Here is a 20,057-nt window from a genome sequence, read left to right on the forward strand (position 1 = left end):
AAAAGGTAAATTTGATACATATCTACTTGTAATTCTATCTCCGTGTACTTTAAATAGGACAGTAGCTGACAGGCTCTTTATTATAATACATTAACATTTCTTGCCCAAAGTTAATGCAAAATGTTTTTAGTAAAAAGTCCATGTTTCCTTAAAATTCCCATGATTTTGTAAGCTACATCTATTCCTTTAAGTATTTTCAGCCTAGGTTGAAAATTAAGAAAATATGTAAGTGAACAATTAAGTTTGCAAATAGAAGTAACAAATACAAATTTCTAACACCACTAAATCACAAATCAAGTTCAGGACAATACTCAAACCTTTCTATTTAGAGTGGTGGAACAGCAAGCTGGGAACACAAACAAACTCCAGTGTTTCTATTAGAGGCATAACAAATTATTATGCAACAAACCGTTATGCAACCTATGAGTTTTCAGCAATCCTTGTTTAAAAGCAAACTGTAAATTGAAAATACCAAGTCTAAGAATATTTTTAAATCTTTGAAGTACAGATTGAGCTCTGACCAATCATATAGCACCCCCTGGCAGACATTTCTTATAGTCAACTGAAAGAACCAGAAAGGAGAACTTTCTGCATTTTATCTTTCTATTCCATATAAGAAGAGAACGCAACTATTGGAGAGGAGTGAATTAAAAAGGAATATACTAGCAAATTAGTTAACCCACAAGAATTAAAATGATCCAGTGAAGAATTCTGTTGAGAAGTTGCTAAAATAAATGGCACAAATGAAAAGAGACAAATGAAAATAAATTTCATTTTAACAAAGCTATTTTAAATGACAAATTAACACCACTTATGCTTGTGTTGGGACCAAAGACTACTAGTGCTACTTCCCATGTTGTCATACTTTGACAGAGACAACTTGAATGGGAAAAAAAAAAAGGCATTTCACATCAAAAGCATAAAAAAAACCCCACTATTTTTCTCAGATCACTACTGTATAGATAACAACCACTCAGGGTAAACTGTTGCTGGATGTAGCGTTTCTGACAATAAAACAGCAGATTTTATTCAGCTCAGATTTTATTCAAGTCTCAAAATAATGGAAAAGAAGTAGTTCTTCACACAACCCATAGTTAAGTAGTAAAGTTTTTTGCAGATGCTAGAAATATGGGCTCAAGAGAAAACAATTGCATGGCATTTCTGCATGGCAGAAAATGCCACCGATTACCTTCATGTATGCAGGAACCAGTCATGAGTCAGGAATGTAGAGTCTGGGATAGCAAATGGGGTAGGGAAAGGGAAGTATATATTTGCTCTGTTGTTAGGTTCTTCCTTAAGATACATCATTTGTGGCTACTCTTGGATTCCAGTTATCAAGCTATGTGAATCCACTGCAGCTGGTTTTGTTCTTGTGTAATACAGCTTACTGAAGTACATATGGTCACTTCCATGTTGTTAGAGATAGAGGTACAATCTTGCTGCACGAGTAGTTACCTTCCTTCTCTTTCCCTTTGAAGACTTAACGTTGAAAGCAACTGTAAGATGCTGTCTTACACCACGTTATCTTTGTCAAATCAACTTTGCATCTACTATAGGCTGAACTGAAAAATTCAAATAAAAGTGGTTTAGTTCTTCCTAATGTAGGCGCAGATATTGACAGTCAAAGCTGTACCTCAAATTTATGTTGCCTAAAGTATACTTTTAACATTTTAAGAGGTTGCACAATACAGTAAATTAGCGTTTCTGAACTGTAATTACACAACACATTGATCACACTTTTCAAAGCAGTCTCTCCAGCACAGGGTAACAAAGCTCTAGCATTGTACATGTAGTACTGGCAGGAATTAAGCTCTAGTATGGGCAGAAACTAATAAATTCAGCCTTCTTGCAGACTGTAGGCAATACAGGCAGATCACATTTCTTTTTTTAAAAAAAAAAAAAAAAAAAAAAAAAATCACCACCACCCACTCAGTACCCTGGAAAGCCACCAGATTTCTACTAACGGTAGAAATCCCATTTCCTCGCACACTTGGCAAACTGAAGAAGACAAAGCAGGTGAGCCATGACATAACCTTGATGTAGTTCAACAAGTAACATGGTTTAAAACATCATTTCAGTTTGGTGTTCATATACTTGGATAGTTCAGAGAGAATTATGGAGTGTGACCACAAAGCTGATCGTGCAGCTTTCTTTGTAACTGATCAGACGGAGAGCTCCATCCATGCAAAACCAACCACACAATCCCACAGCCTTACAGCATGTATAACATTACTCTTGCCATCTCAGGCCCAGGAAAAATGAGACAGAATAATGTGACTTCAAGAATATATTTTCCACGTGCAGGACAGAGAAGCTAAAACATATGCACCTACTTCTCCCTGCTAATACTTATTGGAAGTACATGTCTAAGGTTTGGCTTCAGCGGTTTTGGGGCAGTTGGGTTTGTTTTTTGTAATTAAGTTACTAAACGTATTTTCATGATGTTTGGCAATCACTTTGTTCTTCATTTTACAGAGCTATTCAACAGTCACGTAATTTCAAGTTAATTTACCCCCAATTCTCCATGCAAGTTCTATGATAGTAATTGCAGCAAGTATAATAAAAAACTCCCCCATTTTTTGAAATTTGTTACATTATTTAGTGCAATAGTTCACTTCAGATGAGATTCTTTGTGGTTGCTTGGAAACAACATTCTCTTTAATGCGCTTTAATTAATAGAAGCACCTCTAAGCTTCTCTCACCTAGTAACACTGGAAAAAACAATTCTGGCTTTCTTACATGTTACTGTGAGGCAATTTCAATTTCTCTTCAGCTATAATGAATCCCATGTTGTCATACAGGGTGTTAACAGTTACCATCCAGCCTCACTGACCAGCAGGCTACACACTAAAAGACTAGCTTTGCTAAGAACTGGTATGGAAGTCAACATAATATAATTTTCTATAACTGATTTTTCAGATTATTTGCTGTTGTGGTTTTGTTCTGGTTTAGAGAAAAATCAGATATACTACCATTAACAATTATTCTGCAAAATTAAGTGTACTAAAATGTTAAGAAGAAGGACAACTTTTAAGTTGCTCAGGCAATATTTTCCCAGATGCCTCTTAAAATGGTTAATAACGTAGTCTTTATGTAAGCCAGTACTGCTTTCCTGTGTATCCATTTTAGGCACTTAAATAGCAGACACTATCATCCCATCTTTTTTGGGGAAGGAAACTGAAGCACAAGACTATAAGTCAAACATCTCCTTTCTGTAAATCTAGTTAGACATAGGCTATCATTTATTCTAAGTTGAAGTAACAGAGAACATCTGCAAAGAATTCAGTTTTAAGTAAATTGCTCAGTATTACAAAGAACATCTGATGATATCTCAGTCTCTGCCACTGCTTTTTTCAGCATATCCTTCAACTACCCTAATCTGAAATCATTCTTCCAGGAAAACATTCACACAGTCTATACTCCAGTCTCAACAGTCACAGCCTGCTTCACAGCATCAGTTCATTCCTAGTGTAGGTCCATCCTCCACAATGGCTCAAGCATATAATCATATAGGTGTGCGTTTCAGTATGTATAAATCGGGGTGAAAGCAGGGATATGGGGAGTGCAGGGGGGTTGGCAACTTTAATACCATTATTTTCATTGACCTTGCAACTGCAAATGGCATTTCTGCATTGATTTTGCAACAGGATTAGCTTCACAATCCTGGTAACTGTTTTGCTAAATAGAAGTATGCTGAATGTACTGAGGAGACAAAGAGAAATCACTGGTGTTTTGGAGCAGGTTGGTCAAAATATATTGGCTGGGATTACACTTCTGATGCTTCTAATATGTAAATTCATAGTCTGGGTTAGGTAAACCAAACTAGCAGTGGTCATCCTTATTTTTAACACGTAACATGTAGATTTGCTCTGACCAGGGTACCTTTTTAGCTACTAAGTGATCATCTAGCAATTAATGTTACAATCTAATCATCTCTGTCACAACAGAAACACACTGGTACTATAAACAATGGAAACTTCTGTGCATGCAAACAGAATTAGACAAGAAACCTTCCTTCTGGAGTATCTCCTACACATAAGTAGCAAAGAAACTATTTAGAAATAAAGCTGTTCTGCTTAACCAACCTCAAAAGTTGTTCTGCAAATGCTGCTTTGGACAGCAGATGGATGGGGCAAAAGGTTCAGTCATGTGGAACTAGAAATCAAAACTTTCTGATCAAAATGAAATGTACCATGAGTATGTATGAAAACTGGCGTGATCAAGTAAAATGCTGCCACTGTTTCAGAGGTTACATTTAAGCACTGCGTAATAGCAACTTTGAACTGCAATTTCTGGATGCTTATCTACATTTAGAACTAGACATTAATGGGAGCCCAGGATTTCAATCTCCAGTTTAAGGACTACTCATATACTGTATACAGTAATACTGTTTACTGTAAAACAAAGAAACATTCTGTAATCTTCTGTGTTCTCCTTTTTCTCTGGGTAGTGATCTCTGATTTTTTTCCTGCATAACTTCAACAGGAAGTGTAGGGCATGCTCTCACCTATAGCAAACTAAAGACTAGTAGCAACAGCACTTTCTAAAAGGGAGGGGGACTGAAGAATAGAAGGAAGGGGAATGACATCCTCCTTTCCATGGATAAGTGAACTAATTTTTTTGGCCTAATTTATGGATGCTGTAGCAATACAACATAATTACTTCTTTTATTTTTAAGAAAAAAAGTTTTTGTAAGAGACATGACTATTGCCAACATACAGTAGAATCCAAGTCCATTCTCTGGGTTGGGTTATTCCACTATATTAGATGAAGCAAAATCTATCTAGGTTAAAAAAAAAAAAAAAAAAAAAAAGGGGGGGGGGCAAATGAATTTGACAGCCTGTTTAGACCAGAGCAGTTCTGAACAAAGACTCAGGGTGTAACTACAGAATCTGAGAGTCAAACTGCACCTGCTGAATTTAGACAGATGGCTAGTTGGTGCTTTTAGCATCCAAGATGGACCAGAACCCGAGACTTGCAGGACTGAGCTGTTAAAGAGCCTATGTTTTGGTAAAAGAAGTCCTTCATTGGATTTATTCCTAGAATCACAAATTCACTTGAATTAAATGTTGCTAAAATGCAGCTGAAGTAAGAGTTTATGTTTTTTTCTATTTAGATACTTAAGAGAAAATTAGTAAACTTAAACCATCCTTGTATATCATAATACCATAAGCTAGTTGAATGTTAGGAACAATGAAGTGATGTACACCTCAAAATATGAGGCACCATTTAAAATTACTCTGTCCTGTTCTTCCTACTGACACCACCAGTTTACTCACTTGTAGCCATGATACCTGGAGGACATGCTGGTATCCCGTGATCAACTGCCCATCTGTAAGCTCCTTCACCAACTAAAAAGCTAGGAGACACAGAAGAGGGAGTTTAAACAAAACCATATAACAAATCCCCCTTTTCTTGCAATTATTTTTTCTATTTGGTTTGGTCATTTTAAAATCATAAGCTGTCTACATTTCATAGAAATGTCAGCTATAATTACATTTGGCAACCTTAAGTAGTTTCATTAAAAGACTATGCAGCTCTGACATTAAGTTTAGTATTGGATAAAAACACGTGCTATTAAATTTGAAATTAATTACCAAATAGCACCAGCGTTTAATTGCAGCTAAAACAGGACAAAGCCATCTAGAGTCTTGCTCTCTATAACAACTTAGTAAGATCTTGAAGACCAATAACATGGGATGAATGAGGTGAGAATGGTAAGGTACTTCCAGTGAAGTCAGCCAGTGCCACATGAATATCAAGAATTATTTTGAGAAGTACAACACAAGCTAAAAATAAGCCTTATTTAGAAGGATGAAGGTCTATCTCATGGAGTTTTACCAAGCATCTGCAAAGGAGACAAGTCTACCGCATTTTTCTGCAAAAACCCCAACAACCTATCTTAATTTCTAGTTGGTACTGAACACTTTACAGTAGTGAGACAGTATGCACTGCTGTGACAATGAATGATAGCAGAAAAATATACACGTACATTTAACTTTTAAGGAGAGGAAAAAAACCCAAGCCTCAATGATCTATACTGTTTCCCCTTAAAGAAATTAATCTGATTCCCTGAAAAGGGGAATGCAGTAGTTGAAAATCACACACTTTCAGACTGCTGCTGTGCAACAGTACTAACAACAGCAATGCGATAAAGGACAACTATTTCCAGTCTTACCTTCATATCCCCCTTTTGAAATAAGAATAACACAACTGCCTAATGGACACAAGAAATAAAGACTGAGGATTTATAGCAATTTCAAAATGCGTTACAGAAATACCAGGTTTATAAATATAAGGCTAAAGAAGTTATATCATCTACAAAGATGTCCCTGGGGCTACCTAGCACTACAATTCTGAGAACATTATTGATATAGCAGATTTGTTGGCATTAAGATTGTTGGAAGTTTTCTTGACAGTGCTGTATCTGACTGACACCTGCAGCTTTCAGTATGTCTCTTGAGGTGATACTTTGTCTTCTCTATGACTTAACCAATACAAGAGGTGTGTCCAGTCTTTCCTTACAAAAGTCTCAAACCAAAAGTTTATCTATATGAAAATTTGAATTTTTAAATACATATTTCTTACCATCGTTAGTGCTGCTCCAGATAAATATTGTTCATGTTGCAAGATACTGTAGAATAAGTTAGTGGGTACTTTGGGAGAACTCGAGAGTCTCCTCTTAGGTAAGCTAGCGCTCAAGAAACAACCTGTCACTTTCATTAACATAAGAGAGAAATGCAAACTGTAGCCAAACCTAATTAAGTAGTATCCTCCATTGACTAAAAGAAGAAGGTTTTGGTCTTTAAAGAAAAGTTTTCCATCAACAATACATTCTCAGGAAGTGAATAAGCACTTCCTGTTCAATAAAACAGTTTACACAGAGGAGAAGGGTAAGTGGAGAAAGTATCAAGCTCAAATATTTGGAGTTTTATATATGGTAACTTGAATAGCACAGATCAGTCAGAAACACTGCATTTTACAAGCAATCACAATTGCCTTTTTAATACTTAAAAACACAGAAACAGTCACTAGTACTTGATGAGTGCAAAAAAAGCACATAAGAATGTCTCAAAACCTAGGTGATGTGACTTTTACTTTGCTCACACTTGCGTTCTTAATTCCTAGATTCCTCTTCCCTTCTATAAGATGGGCACAGACAAAGTATTTTCCTATTCTGGTCCCAAAGAATAGCTGGATTAGTTGAAACAGACATCAACTTGAAGCCCCATAACACCACAGAGATCATTCACCTTGTTTAAACTTTCCAGTTCAGATGTCTTGAAAGGACAGCATAATCACAGAAAAGTTAAAATAAACAGTTTACAAAAAAAAAATCAGGATCTTAGTGCTTTGTTGTCTGTACTACTTATATTGTATCTCCTATTAATTGATATAGGATTAGTTGGTAAGAGACTCCTACAGGACATACAGCACGAACTCAGTTCTGCAGGTAGCCAAATACATATAATCTAAACAAGACTAAACAGTCTTTACACCATCCCAAAAGCAAGTTCTGTGATCCGGCTCAGCACACAGCCACACACACAGTTGTACTAGCCACAGATGATAGGGTGGCGAGAGGGTGGGAACCAGCAGACTGGCACTAGGGAACTGCCTTAGTTGCCATGAGAATCATCCATGTAGCCATGCAGAAAAGCTGCAGCAGGCAAGAATGAGCAGGGCAATACTTTAAACTGACACAAAAAAAAACCAAACAACTACCTTTAAATAACTACCACCAAGCTTGATTTACTGGGGGAGAGGGAAAATAAGGAACAAAGCCAGTGGGCTACAGAAAGGAGCCAAAACCCCACCAAGTTTCAAAAGCCTTTAGGCTAATACAAAATACAATTTTCCAAAGGGGGAAAAAAAACCAAAAACAAAAACAAAAACCAAAGGATGAATGAGTTTGTGCTCTGTTACTCTGAAAGTTGGTTCTGCACAAATAAGATAAAAAGCTCTTTCTTGCAAATACATCAAACGAAGAGTACTCTGTAGTTGGTAAAGGCTCAGAACACACAGAAGATGAAAACATCCTCCCAGCAAGGAGCCAATGCTTGAATACTCTTTCCAGTTCCAGGCAAACTAGACCATATTAATGGAAAATGCAAGTCAAGGTCTTTAAAAATGGTCTTTTTAGGCCATTTTCTCCAAAAACATTGTTATCCTGGTGCTGTTTGCTCCAAACAAGGCCATTTAATATGGGCTGCAGGGAGACAGGCCACACCAAGCTAAACAGAAGTGGCAGAAGAAGGTTAGGTTCATTAACGATGGCCAAGGTGATCCTGAATGTAACAAACTCACTTTGTAGCATTTATTATAAAATGCAGCAATCACTCTGAAATCACCCTTCCGAAGAAGAAACTGTTCTGAATATAGATCAGAGATAAAAAGGTGGTTCAGGTCTTCACTCTAGGCACTTTATTGACTACACACTGCCCTACAAGTTTACACTATGTACATATCCTGCCTACAGTACTGTAAAACTGTGAAGAAATTACAAATCCCTGTATAATCAAAGAGGGGCAAAAACCCCCAACCCTAAAAAGGGATTATTTCCCATAAGGGTTACTTTTAATACTGCAAAAGGGATACAGACATCAACTTAGACATCAGCAGTACTAAAGAGTTCTAAGAAAAGAAACATTCAGGTATATTTGTACCATCCTGCAACTCTTACATATCTACACTTAATAGTAAACAGATGTAAATATGCCTTTTTTCCTTACGAAATTAAAGGTCTCAGAGTAAAAAATAGAAAATCTTCAAACTTATTACTACCAAATATCTAATTCATTGTTCTGTGACCAAAGACCACTTCCAAAGATCCATCCAATACATAATTGTGGAATTGTAACAGTGATTTCTTTTGTAAAGTTATGCAATGAACAGGAATATCTTTTATGATAATATGTAACATTTACATGTTCAGTATTTTCCATTCCTGCATACATAGGCAGAGAAAATCCTGACAACATCAAGCTGAATAAATATGACAGAAAGATGTAGAACTTTAGCAGTTTCAACAAATGCTCTCATGCATTCAGGGTTTCTCCACTTAAAACTTTTCCAATTTTAATTTGGATAGTGGGATCCTGTATTTTAAACAAGACAACAAGATATTGATCCAAAATTACACACTCTACAGAGCAATTTACAGCAAATTGGATACAGCGGTTAGGACACTTGATCGCTCCTTCCCAACAAGCTTACCATCTCAGAATAAAGTCATTCACGCTTATTAGAATTTCTTCTACGGAAAATTAGAAATATATCACTTTGAATTGGTTTTGAACTGTCACTATAAAAACAGGTACTGAACAGGGGTAAACATGCCAAACTAACTCCTTCATGTGTTCTTTTATACACAAGAATCTCCGTAATGCCACTTTTATTAACCCCGCAGTTTATGAATTTTTCTTGTGTGGTCATGTGCCAAACATTCTGACCAGGAAACATTCAGCTAGCTTAGATCATGCTATAGAAACACTCTACCACCGGGTTTCTTTAAGACAGGTTCTTAGGCTAAGCAGTATCTGAAAGATTCCCAAATATGCTATTTGTCCATGAGAAACAAGATGAAACTTGCTTATCTTTATAAACAAAAAATCAGTTACTAAAATCCTGACACTTGGTAGGAATGCCAAAATACAACTGCTCTCTTGTCATTTGACTCTATATATATCCAGCTTGCGCAGGAATATATTTCTGTCCCAAAACAGCAATGTGCCATGCCAAACCCTGCCAGAAAGGCAAGGCATGAAATTGTCAATAGTCATCACCTACAATGAGCGTGAACTCTATCATTCTGGACTTGGGGTACCCTGGATGTACAGGAGCATCTACCAAGGCAAGCACAAGCCATCATATTCCACCAGTTCGTGGAGTCACTAATTTGATCTAATAAAATATACATTCAAAACGCAGAATGGGAAAAAGGAAATGAAAATATGTATTAGGCAACTCAGGTCCACAACATTTGCACAATAAACTGTATGTGCTGGCTCCAAAGAAAGTTCACCTCTTGCCTCAAGACTTTGAGCTCCTTTGTCTTTAAAGCATCTGTTAGCCAAGACCTTGCACAGGGTTTGACAGATTTAGTCTTGTTGTTTGAGGGCAAGGGGATATAGTTTCTTTTCCATTCAGTTATTTTTACGATAATAGCAGCATAAACTAGGTCATGCCCATATCCTCTGCCTTACAACAATGTGTGAAAACGTTGTGATGATACAGACAAAACGAAATCACAAGTGCTTGCTCTTAGCTGACTCCAGTGTTAGTTCTGGAACACCAAAAAACCCCACCTCAATTGACACCCTCTTTAACATAACTCAGCTATGCCCCTCTTTCTTCTGACACCTGAAGAAATGAGCTATTAACAGCAATTGAAATTCAAGTTCCTATTCCTCAGTGAACTTATCTGAAAAAAAGTTATCTCACTAACTACAGTTACTCTTTTCTTTTGTCATAAAGAAAAGAGTTTTAAATGCAAAATCTGCTTGATGCTTTTGTTTCAGGGTGGCTTTTTTTGATTTATGAACTTCCTTTGCAGCACGACAGAACACTGAAACAGTGCTTTTCCTCACTGTTTAAATTGGAATACTATACCATCCAGCTACAGACTATTTGGCTAATTTTACAGAACAACATAATAAGAAAAGTAAAATTTGTGAATCTAAACATACACATTTTAAACTACATAAATGCTGGTTTAATACATCTGCATATACTGTAGCCCATTAGTTAGCAAATGGTAGCAAATTTCTGCAACAGGCATGACTGAGGATAGCAGTCAATAAACATGAATTAATCATTCAAGTTCTCCACTTGTCAATTTAAGCTGCTAATGAAAATAAGAAGGTTTCAAGAGCAATCAATTCTGACACATATAGTGGGTTGTTCCCAAAATGATGCAGTAATATTCAATGCTGCTATGCACTGAATCGTTACCTCTTCCATCGAAGTATTATATCCATCTCAATAAAGGAGTGCATGTTTTCACTGTTGTTGTAAATACTATTAAGTTTATCTTTAAAATAACTTCCCATTTTGGCTAAGAGGAAGTTACTGAACATTGCACATTTCCACACTGTAACTACAAAATAAAGCCACAAAGACAGGCAATAAAGTAGGATTCTTTTATATACTTCTTAAAAACTGTTGCTTTTTTTAGAGGTAGGCAGAGGCAAAGGCAGTAGAATTGCATTTACATCTTGATGTATTTAGTGATTTTTCAAAATGCCGCAGTAATAAACATAAGAATTCAGTATGACATAACTGGAAATAATCACACAGGCAGAAATTATCACAAAATGATGTTGCCATCTATTGACAATACTTCATTTTACCCACAGCTTCATCAAGTGCACAAGATGTTTCAAGATCAGAGAACAAAGCTTATCTTCTTTTTAACGGCACACTATCACTGCTATGTAAAACAGCACCAGCCTTCTTGGGATAAGATATAACCTTCAAATTTGCATGCAGTAGAGATGAAAGACCAAAGTAAAGTCAAGCAGAACAAAGCAATTACCAAGGTGGAATTCTGCCAGCAGAGAGTTTTCCTTTCTGCCCTTCACACAACAATCTATTTGCAACTGAAACTGGATTCTTGATTCCTGAAAAAAAAATTAGCAAAAAATGGGAACAAAACATTAAAATATTTTTCCACATAGCACTGTAGTGTTCATTTTGGCAACGGAAGTCAGCTTCCTTTAATTTCCAAGGCTTTACCAAGTCATCAAGAGACACCTTATTTTATGTTTCAGTCTAATAACAACTTTATCAGTTCTTCCTTCACTGATGTTCTATCAGTCAGTCGTGACAAAGCCTTCTAATAAACATCCCCCCCACTTTTTTTGTTTGCTTGTTTTAAAAAAGAAAGAATTATATTGAAACATTAGGAGTGACCACCTACCACAGAAATCTCAAATTAAATCTATAGTATTCTACAAGCCCAAGATGTTTTAACGAGTATTAATTTTTTGAGATGGAAAGAGCTTTCATTTGAATCTATCTGGCCAAAACAGGGATTATAGGATTCAGGCTTAGCTTTCTCTCACTCCCTCATTTCCTCCTTCCCCACGACTGGAAGGTTACATTTTGTAAAAAACAAGCCTTGAAACACTTAATTTTACTATTTATTTTAGATTTGTATCTACATGAGGAAGTTATTACCACAGTTTAGAACTATTCTAGGATAAAGAACTAAGCTTGAAATGTTATCAGAAAAGCTATTCAATAGTAACAGTTAAGGCTGTTCAATGTACTTAACACAAAACTTCATCAATCCCTATTTGGGACTGTGTACCTATATTTGTTTTGTACTGAAAGCTAAAACTAGACACAAAAAAAAAAAAAAAAAAAAAGGCACAGCACATTAGTTCAGCTTAAATGTCCCATACTATTACCAGGTTAGATACATTTGTGTAACACACAAAATAAATCCAAATGCACCTGATCATGTGAAAAAAATTATAATGAAACCAGCTATAGCATATATTTATGTCCCAAGCAAACAGCTTGACAGATGAGCAGCTGTGCCCATTCTCAAGAATATGTGAGAGGCTTCAGTTTGGAGGCCAGCACCCTGAACAACTTTCTGACACTACAAAGAAACTCTGGTCCCTTTTTTGGTCCCTAATTTGAGCAGCTGAACTAAGAGAGCAAAATATCAATTGGACTTATGATTGAATTATATACCACTAAGTTTTTTGAGGAGACAGAGAACAAAACCAAATATAAATCCCAGTTTAAATGCTTGTAATTTTTTCTATTATATTTTTTTATTACAATGTTATCATTCTACAAATTCATCTGGACAAACTCACTCCCATTGTGAATACTGTATAATATCATACAGTTGTTCTGCATCAAAGGGTTATCAGTGAACTAATAAGACAATATGCCACACAAAGCAAATTAACACAAAACAGTATTTCAGGGAGCAGGAATGTCTCCCCCTTTTTTTAAAGGTGGTGGAATTTATTTAAATGGGGCAGTATTTACAATGTGTGTCCCCCTCCAAAAAAAATAACAGAAGAACAAAATTTATCTTTGCACTTAAATCACTATTTAGCTTTATAATACGTAATTAACATACCACTCAGTGCTCCAACTGCTCCAAAATTTAGTGACTTTCCATCCATTATACTGGCATCACATTCTATCTCACCCAGAAGGTTTAGGTTAGACCCCAATCCTGCATTTGTAAAAGGAGAATCCTAAAAATAAGAACAAAACACTATAAGGCCACATCCATAACAGACTAGATCAAAACCTCTGTATAACTCATCTGATGATACTAAGCTTGGGGCAGTGCACTTTCTTATTCTAGTAGTTTAATCTTCCACAACCAAAACAACAGCAATTTGAACAGGGCATCTCAAATTACTATAATGGATACCTTATACCCTCTCTAGGGTGCAATATATCTCAGGTGTAATAATGCATTAATATAAAACACAATCACCCAACAAATTATGATGATCATTTATATGCAAGTAAAAGCCTTACAACACGAGTGAAAATCTCTCCCTCCCTCCCCCAAAATACACATTTCATTCGGTCTCTAACCCATCAAGTAACACTTAAGTAACGTCTAATAATGGTTGCACAGAACACAGTCTACCTTGGAAATTCTGAAGTATGACAGCAGCAAAACAGAACTGTCCCTTTCCTTAACATCCTAAGCCTATGACTGCAGCTCTGCATGCAGAAATAAAGAACTGGCATCAGTAACAAGTCACTTGGTAAAATTTCTATTCAATCATTATCATTACTGCGGTCTGGAAGTTTCTTGAATCAAAACCAAGATATATTTCATAGAAAGTATGAAACAACATTGAATTAATTATAAAACTAACTCCTCTTTTATTAGCACCTTCTGTAGCTTTTTGCAAACTCAAGGCTCTCAGACAAAAAGCTTTGCATGCTAAAATTAGAATCACCCATTTTTGCCCCCGCATGAACTTTAAAAATTCAAAATTTAAAAGTAGCACAGTTCAGGAGTCTCACTGTCAGCTCAATATAATCCCCTCTTTTTAGATGCAAGCACAAAATGGGTACAGAACAAAGAAAGATAATAGCCCAGAACTGCCAAACAGTAAAACTTCAGAGAAATGCTACATGCTTTTGGAGTTTCATATCTGTTTTTATTACAACAGTGTAACAACCGGATATGAAAAAGAAAAATGGCTATCTAGGCCACATGTGAACACATCAATGAAATTACATGGTCATACTTTTACAGTACAGTACATGCAACAAAAGCTGAATCAGAAAACAAATCTACTGGGAACAGCTCAAAGTTCTGTCTTAAATGTTAACATTAAATCTTCTTTATTGTACATAATAATTTGTAATGAATACAAGGAAACAAAAGAGAGCACACAGAAATGAAATATAAATTTGATGTTAGTAAGCCAGTTAGTTTTTGTTAAGTTTCAAATGAGCAAGTAATGAGTAAATTCAAAATCTGTTTTTCAAGATGTTGATTCTAATTTAGAGAGATATTTCAAGTGTTCTTAGGATTTGAGTCACCAAAGCACCATCTTCCTGAAGAATCATGAATACATAATACACGATTAATATGTAACCATGAAACAGACCACAACCTCTCCATGTTCATTTTATACTACTCATCTTCATCCTCTGCTTTCCTTCTTCATCCAAGAAGTAGTACAAGATTTTATCCCATTTTATCCCACACCAGAACAGATCTTCAAATTCACTGTGTATATTCATTGTGGTGTTCATTTTGACAGCTATGCCTCACAGCAAATAAGTAAATTTGAAAAGATTTTAGGATAATGAAACATTTGCAGTTTAGTGCACAGGGAATAACTTTCCCCAGAAGGAGGAGAGGGGGGAGAATATGATTTTTAAAAGGCTACCAAGATGATGGCTTTGAAAAGGTGCAAGACTGCAGAGCAGCTGCTGGCTTAACAGACTTCATTGCTCCCCAGGCTCCACAAGCATGAAGAAAACTGAGTCAGTGAAGGTTAGAACAAAAGGATCAGAGAAGTGATGGGAGGAATCTGAATGCGAATGGTGAAAGGTACTTAGAGAACAAAGTAAAAACAGGAATGCTTTAGGATGAACAATTCTTACTCATAGTGCTGTCCAAGTTCCTTACCCCTATGTAATCAGAGTGCATAGACCTGAAAGCCTGGAGACAAATTTCTAATGCTCTCTTCCAAAAAACGTTTGCTCAGTGCATTATAGTAAAAAGCATTAGCAAAGAAGAATAATTTCATGCTCTACAGATTTGTCACTGCCACAAAGCAAAGACAGATGTTATCTGAAGATTAGATGTCATGGTCAAATAAGGAGGAAGAAGGACCCAGCAGAACAGAAGTCCTAGTAACGCTGTTCAGAATCCTTCTGCAGACAAGACAAAGCTCTCTATCATCTGATAAACATAATAATCAAGAGGGTAGGGAAAAAATACAGGATACAGAGTGGTACCAGTTCACTTTATTTCTAAAAATCTGGATGTGCCTGATGCTTTGGCATAGAACACTCCCTGGCACAACATCGAGAACACACCAGGAGACGATTTAGAGGATCAAGACAAAGAGAATGCCAATTGCTTCTCCCTAAAGAATATTTATCAGAATACTATAGAATGTTGGATAAATTAGAACTCCACACCAACAAAACCGTAGATGCCTCGTCAGTGGCGTAACTCTTTCATTATAGGAGTCAGAAGGAATCTTACCAGTACAATCAGTCACAACACAAGTAGCTTCTCCAGTAAAAAGAAATAAAGAACAAATTCCAAGCACCTGTTCAAAATTTCTGTGGAGCTTTATTTAGCTTTACAATTAGACTGCACTCAATTAAGAAGACTGCCTCAGAACTGCCAAGAGGAAGATGGTCTACTCTAAACTCCACACATCTGAAAGGTGATGTGATAACAGCTTCAGACAGTGCAGGAACTGGGTGTGAATGCATGGAATTTTTGATACCTGAATGTCTCCGAGATGAGACATAAAGCCTTTGAAATAAGGCAGGGAAAAACCTTTACAAAAAATGGAAACAGAAACTCCCACCTACTTCTACTAATAGGTAAGGACATGAAATACACCACACAAACACATCTCTTTTTGAAAACACAAGTCTCTGCGAAGTCTGACCAAAAGATTTCAAGACTCTGATATACAAATGGAGGAAAACAACTTATTAAAATTAAGGTGTATTTTGAAATGAAAATTCAAAACCTTCAAGGAATGTAGAAACATTAAAACAGAAGCGTGCATGCTTTCAAAGGGGGAAGAAAATAAACTGAGCTAAATGAAACAGTCTCTTCATACCCTCAGACAGAAAAATGCAGTACTGCAAGAATTATAGGACTACCATAGGATGGGGAAGAACCCAATCAAGGCATGCATCCAAAAATAGGAAAGAAGGGAAAGGAGGAAAAGGTTTATAATACATTTATAATCTAATTCTTTGGGAATATACTTCTATTTAAAAAAACCCCACAAAAACAAACAAGCAGAGATCAGCCTTTATATTTCTAAAGAAACTGAAAAAAAAAAAACAAAACCAAGAAAGCAAACCAAGCATGAGCTTTTCGTGTTAACAGCAAGCCCTACTACCATAGAAAAGTAGAAAAGAAGAGGGAAAAGACAAACAAATGGCTACTCAAAGCATTTTAACAAAAAATAAGCTTTCAATTATGTGAAAAATACTGAACTACCTGGCAATTACTTCACCCCTGAAGTGTCTCTAACTTAGAACTTAAACCTGTAGCAAAGGAGATAATACAAAGCTTTAAGACATTAAACAAGAGTTTCATTTTCCCAAGTTACCCATCTCGTAAAAACTCTCAAGCTACCAAGGGTATAATTTTTATTTTTAGAATACTTTTTACTTCAAGATGTATTTATAAACGTTCTGGCAGCAAACACAGGCATGCTGAAGTTTCTAGCTGTGGTCAAAGTTGGAATGCCTGAAGAAGTTACTCAACTAACACTAATAGTCCTGAATTACATCTAGGCAAATAGATAAAATGCTCTGTTTTCAACATGCATTAAAGAACATTCCACCAATCTTTGATACAGTTTTGGCCATGGTTTATTTGCAACTTTTAAAAGGGATTCAAAGTCTACAGGCATTTCTTTTTACACACTGTAATTTTAAAATATTTTTTTCTCTGGGGTTTTAGTGACAAGAAGTAATGGATGTACAAGGATGAGTCACGTTCTTTTCAATTACACCAGCTAAAATGTTTTCAAAGAACACTTTTGCCACAGATTACTGTTAGCCGCTCTGCTGCAAAACATCATAGTATTGCTTTTAACTAGAATTAACAACTTCCAGTTCATTACCCATTAAAAGTTCATCTATGGTGACTGCCTTAATACAACAAGGCCGCTGGCTTTGTGCTTTCATCTTTAAAGAGAAGTCCTTAGGACTAAGATTCAAAAATCTTAATTACTATGAAATTAATAAATAAACAAAAAACAAGGAAAAAACAATTCATCAAGAAACAAGTTGTTTCACTGCAAAATTTTGCTGACACCCACACAACCCCACTGCTCGAGTATACCATCAGGTTCAAAATATTCTTTTGCATTGATTCACAACAACAAAAAGAAGCAAAGTAAATTGAGCAATTTCACTGAAGGAGATCGAAACCAAAATGTGACATCCACATCTCTGCTAATCATATTAATTTCCAATTTAAATTTATAAAAAACATTCTACTGAAGTCAGATAAAAGAAAGTGATCTACACACAGTATTAATAAGCTTAGACTTTGAAAAAGTTTGAAATCTTCATCATTCTTTACAACAGACTTATGTTCTTGTCTCCAGAACCTGAACAGTAGACTTTCTGGTGCTCTATGGTCAAAGAAAAGCTTGAAACTGCACACTGTTCTTCCAGCCAGCTATAAATGCAATCAGCATGTGGTTTTGTTGAAAACTGCAAGTTTTAAGCAGGGTGTGTGGACCTTCACCACCCCAGGAAAAAGCTGCTCAAATCCCTTTGTGTTTCAAGAGAAATTCAGACTTCATATGGTGGCTGACAGCAAGAGTGCAAAAAGGAATGGTAAGTCTTATGAAGCACCTTGTCCAGACCCATTTTATTATCAAAAACTGAAAGAGGTAACCCATTCATTTGTTTCCCTGCAATGACAGAGTTCACAAACTGGAAAACATAACTGCCTTATCAACTTAGCAAATACAGCTGATGCTTACAAAGACCAGCACAGTTATTTTAACAGTATTCTGGGTCAGCTGCTCTTGTTACTTTGGAAAAGAAATCTACCTTCTCTCTAGTTAACTATTAGCGTTGTGATCTTAATCACAGAACACTTGAGATTCATACAGTCCAACAAAGAAAGGCTGTTCTTTCTCCATTTAGAGTCTGCAAAAACAAAACAAAAAGCAGACAGCATACCACAAGCAAACTGTCAGCTTGCTCATAAAAGATCAAGAGCAAGTCTTGCGCCTCAACAAGTCTTTGAAGTGATGCCTCTTGGATTAGCTGAAATTCTGTGTAATAAGAGTTGTGTAATTGAGCGGAACTGAGGAAAAATAAAATCATCTTTTGTGACACTTCCACAAAAAGATATCTGTGCCTTGCAAAGACTACAGATTTTTTTGAATACAGCATTAGAAGTCCTGGAGAACTGCAGAAGTGATTAAATTTTTCAGATAACCTCACAGCAATGTGTTCTATAGCAGCCAAAACACCAAAAAGTTACAAACTGTATTCCGCAATGGAATCTGTTATTACATGTTAGACAAACTTTTGTTGTTCTGTATCTTAATCTGTATTACAGTGACACATGTAAACAAACATTGTTTTCATACAGATTTGTGCTATGTATCTGCCAACTCAAAATGCTAAAGTACTTTACAAAGAGGCACTATTTTTTCCTGCATAAACAAAAGGGTAGTGATAGCTCATTAGAGAGACAGTCAACATACAAACTGACATTTTTACCCATAAAATTTTGTAATCGATGAGAAAAACTATTCTGTTTGCTTTGTTGACTTGCCACGTGCAGTTTCTGTTTTCCATAGAGCAAAAGGAAAAACATCAGAATAAAAACAGAAGACGCAGAAATGTCTGTCCAGAAATGACAGAGATGTCTGGAGCTGGTGATATATGAGATATGAATGAATGAGATATAAGTAGATACAAACCTTTCAACATTCTGGAAGCTGACAGTCTAACACTTTGGGATTTCTTATACCAGATTCAAAAAACTGCCCCTGCAATACACACCATCTTCTATTTTGAGTATACCTTTGATTTCTCCTCAATGTAACTGCATAGCTATGTACTTTAATATAGAAAAAGCCCAAATCCCAAACCCCATATACTTCATCCCAGTAACAGAGATGATAACTCATAATTAAGGGGTTATATAAATCATTAAATAAATAAACGAAAGCAAATAATTACATTAATGACAGCAGTACAACCTGAACAAAATAATATTTAAACTTAAAAACAGGAAAAAGTTAGAAAGAAAAGGTTTTATGCAACAGTACACATAAGCACATTACCTGGGACAATTATAAAACAAGGAAGTGGAATGATGGCAGGCAACACCACAATAGGATCAAGACAGATGAGGAAAAAAAGGTGCTGACTGAAGTAATTTCATAAAAGGGTTTTAATTTAATTTCATCTTAAAGCCATAACTTCTCACAAGATGTCACTTCAAAGTATTTAAAACTACTAAAGTAAAAGTCTCTTGGGGATAACAAAACCAGATAAAATATTTACCCCAGGCACAGCTGCAAAGAGATATATACCTGTTGATTTAGGCTTCTTAAAATATGTTTTCTACCGTGTAGCTCAGGAACACAATAAAAATCACAACACAAAGTAGATTTTTTTTTTTTCCCCCCTGAGGAGGGAACTGACACACAAAACAATCTGGTGAAGTAACCACAGCTTCAGTCAGTTTATGGAAGTGCATTATAAATAAACCTATTAGACAGATACCTTTTGTTTTCACATAGCTGTATTGTAATGATTGTAATGTATAAGACAGCACATGAAAGCATATTTGAACAGTTCAGTGG

The 20,057-nt window shown here is 35.9% G+C and overlaps 1 protein-coding gene across 4 annotated transcripts in view; it reads right to left on the reverse strand.

Moving 5' to 3' along the window:
• TASP1 (taspase 1) overlaps positions 1 to 20,057 on the reverse strand; it is an 87,159-nt gene that overhangs the window by 58,535 nt on the left and 8,567 nt on the right. For 2 of the 4 annotated variants that reach the window (XM_074916688.1, XM_074916877.1), the window contains exons 5-7: positions 13,106 to 13,226; positions 11,537 to 11,621; positions 5,280 to 5,359 (exon numbers count right to left, since the gene is read on the reverse strand). In XM_074916688.1, coding sequence (XP_074772789.1) covers positions 5,280 to 5,359; positions 11,537 to 11,621; positions 13,106 to 13,226 — 286 coding nt within the window. The remainder of the gene's footprint in view (positions 1 to 5,279; positions 5,360 to 11,536; positions 11,622 to 13,105; positions 13,227 to 20,057) is intronic. The other 2 variants (XM_074916783.1, XM_074916969.1) reach the window with 2 other exon arrangements.

This window comes from Athene noctua, chromosome 1 (assembly GCF_965140245.1).
Source record: "Athene noctua chromosome 1, bAthNoc1.hap1.1, whole genome shotgun sequence".
Taxonomy (NCBI): domain Eukaryota; kingdom Metazoa; phylum Chordata; class Aves; order Strigiformes; family Strigidae; genus Athene; species Athene noctua.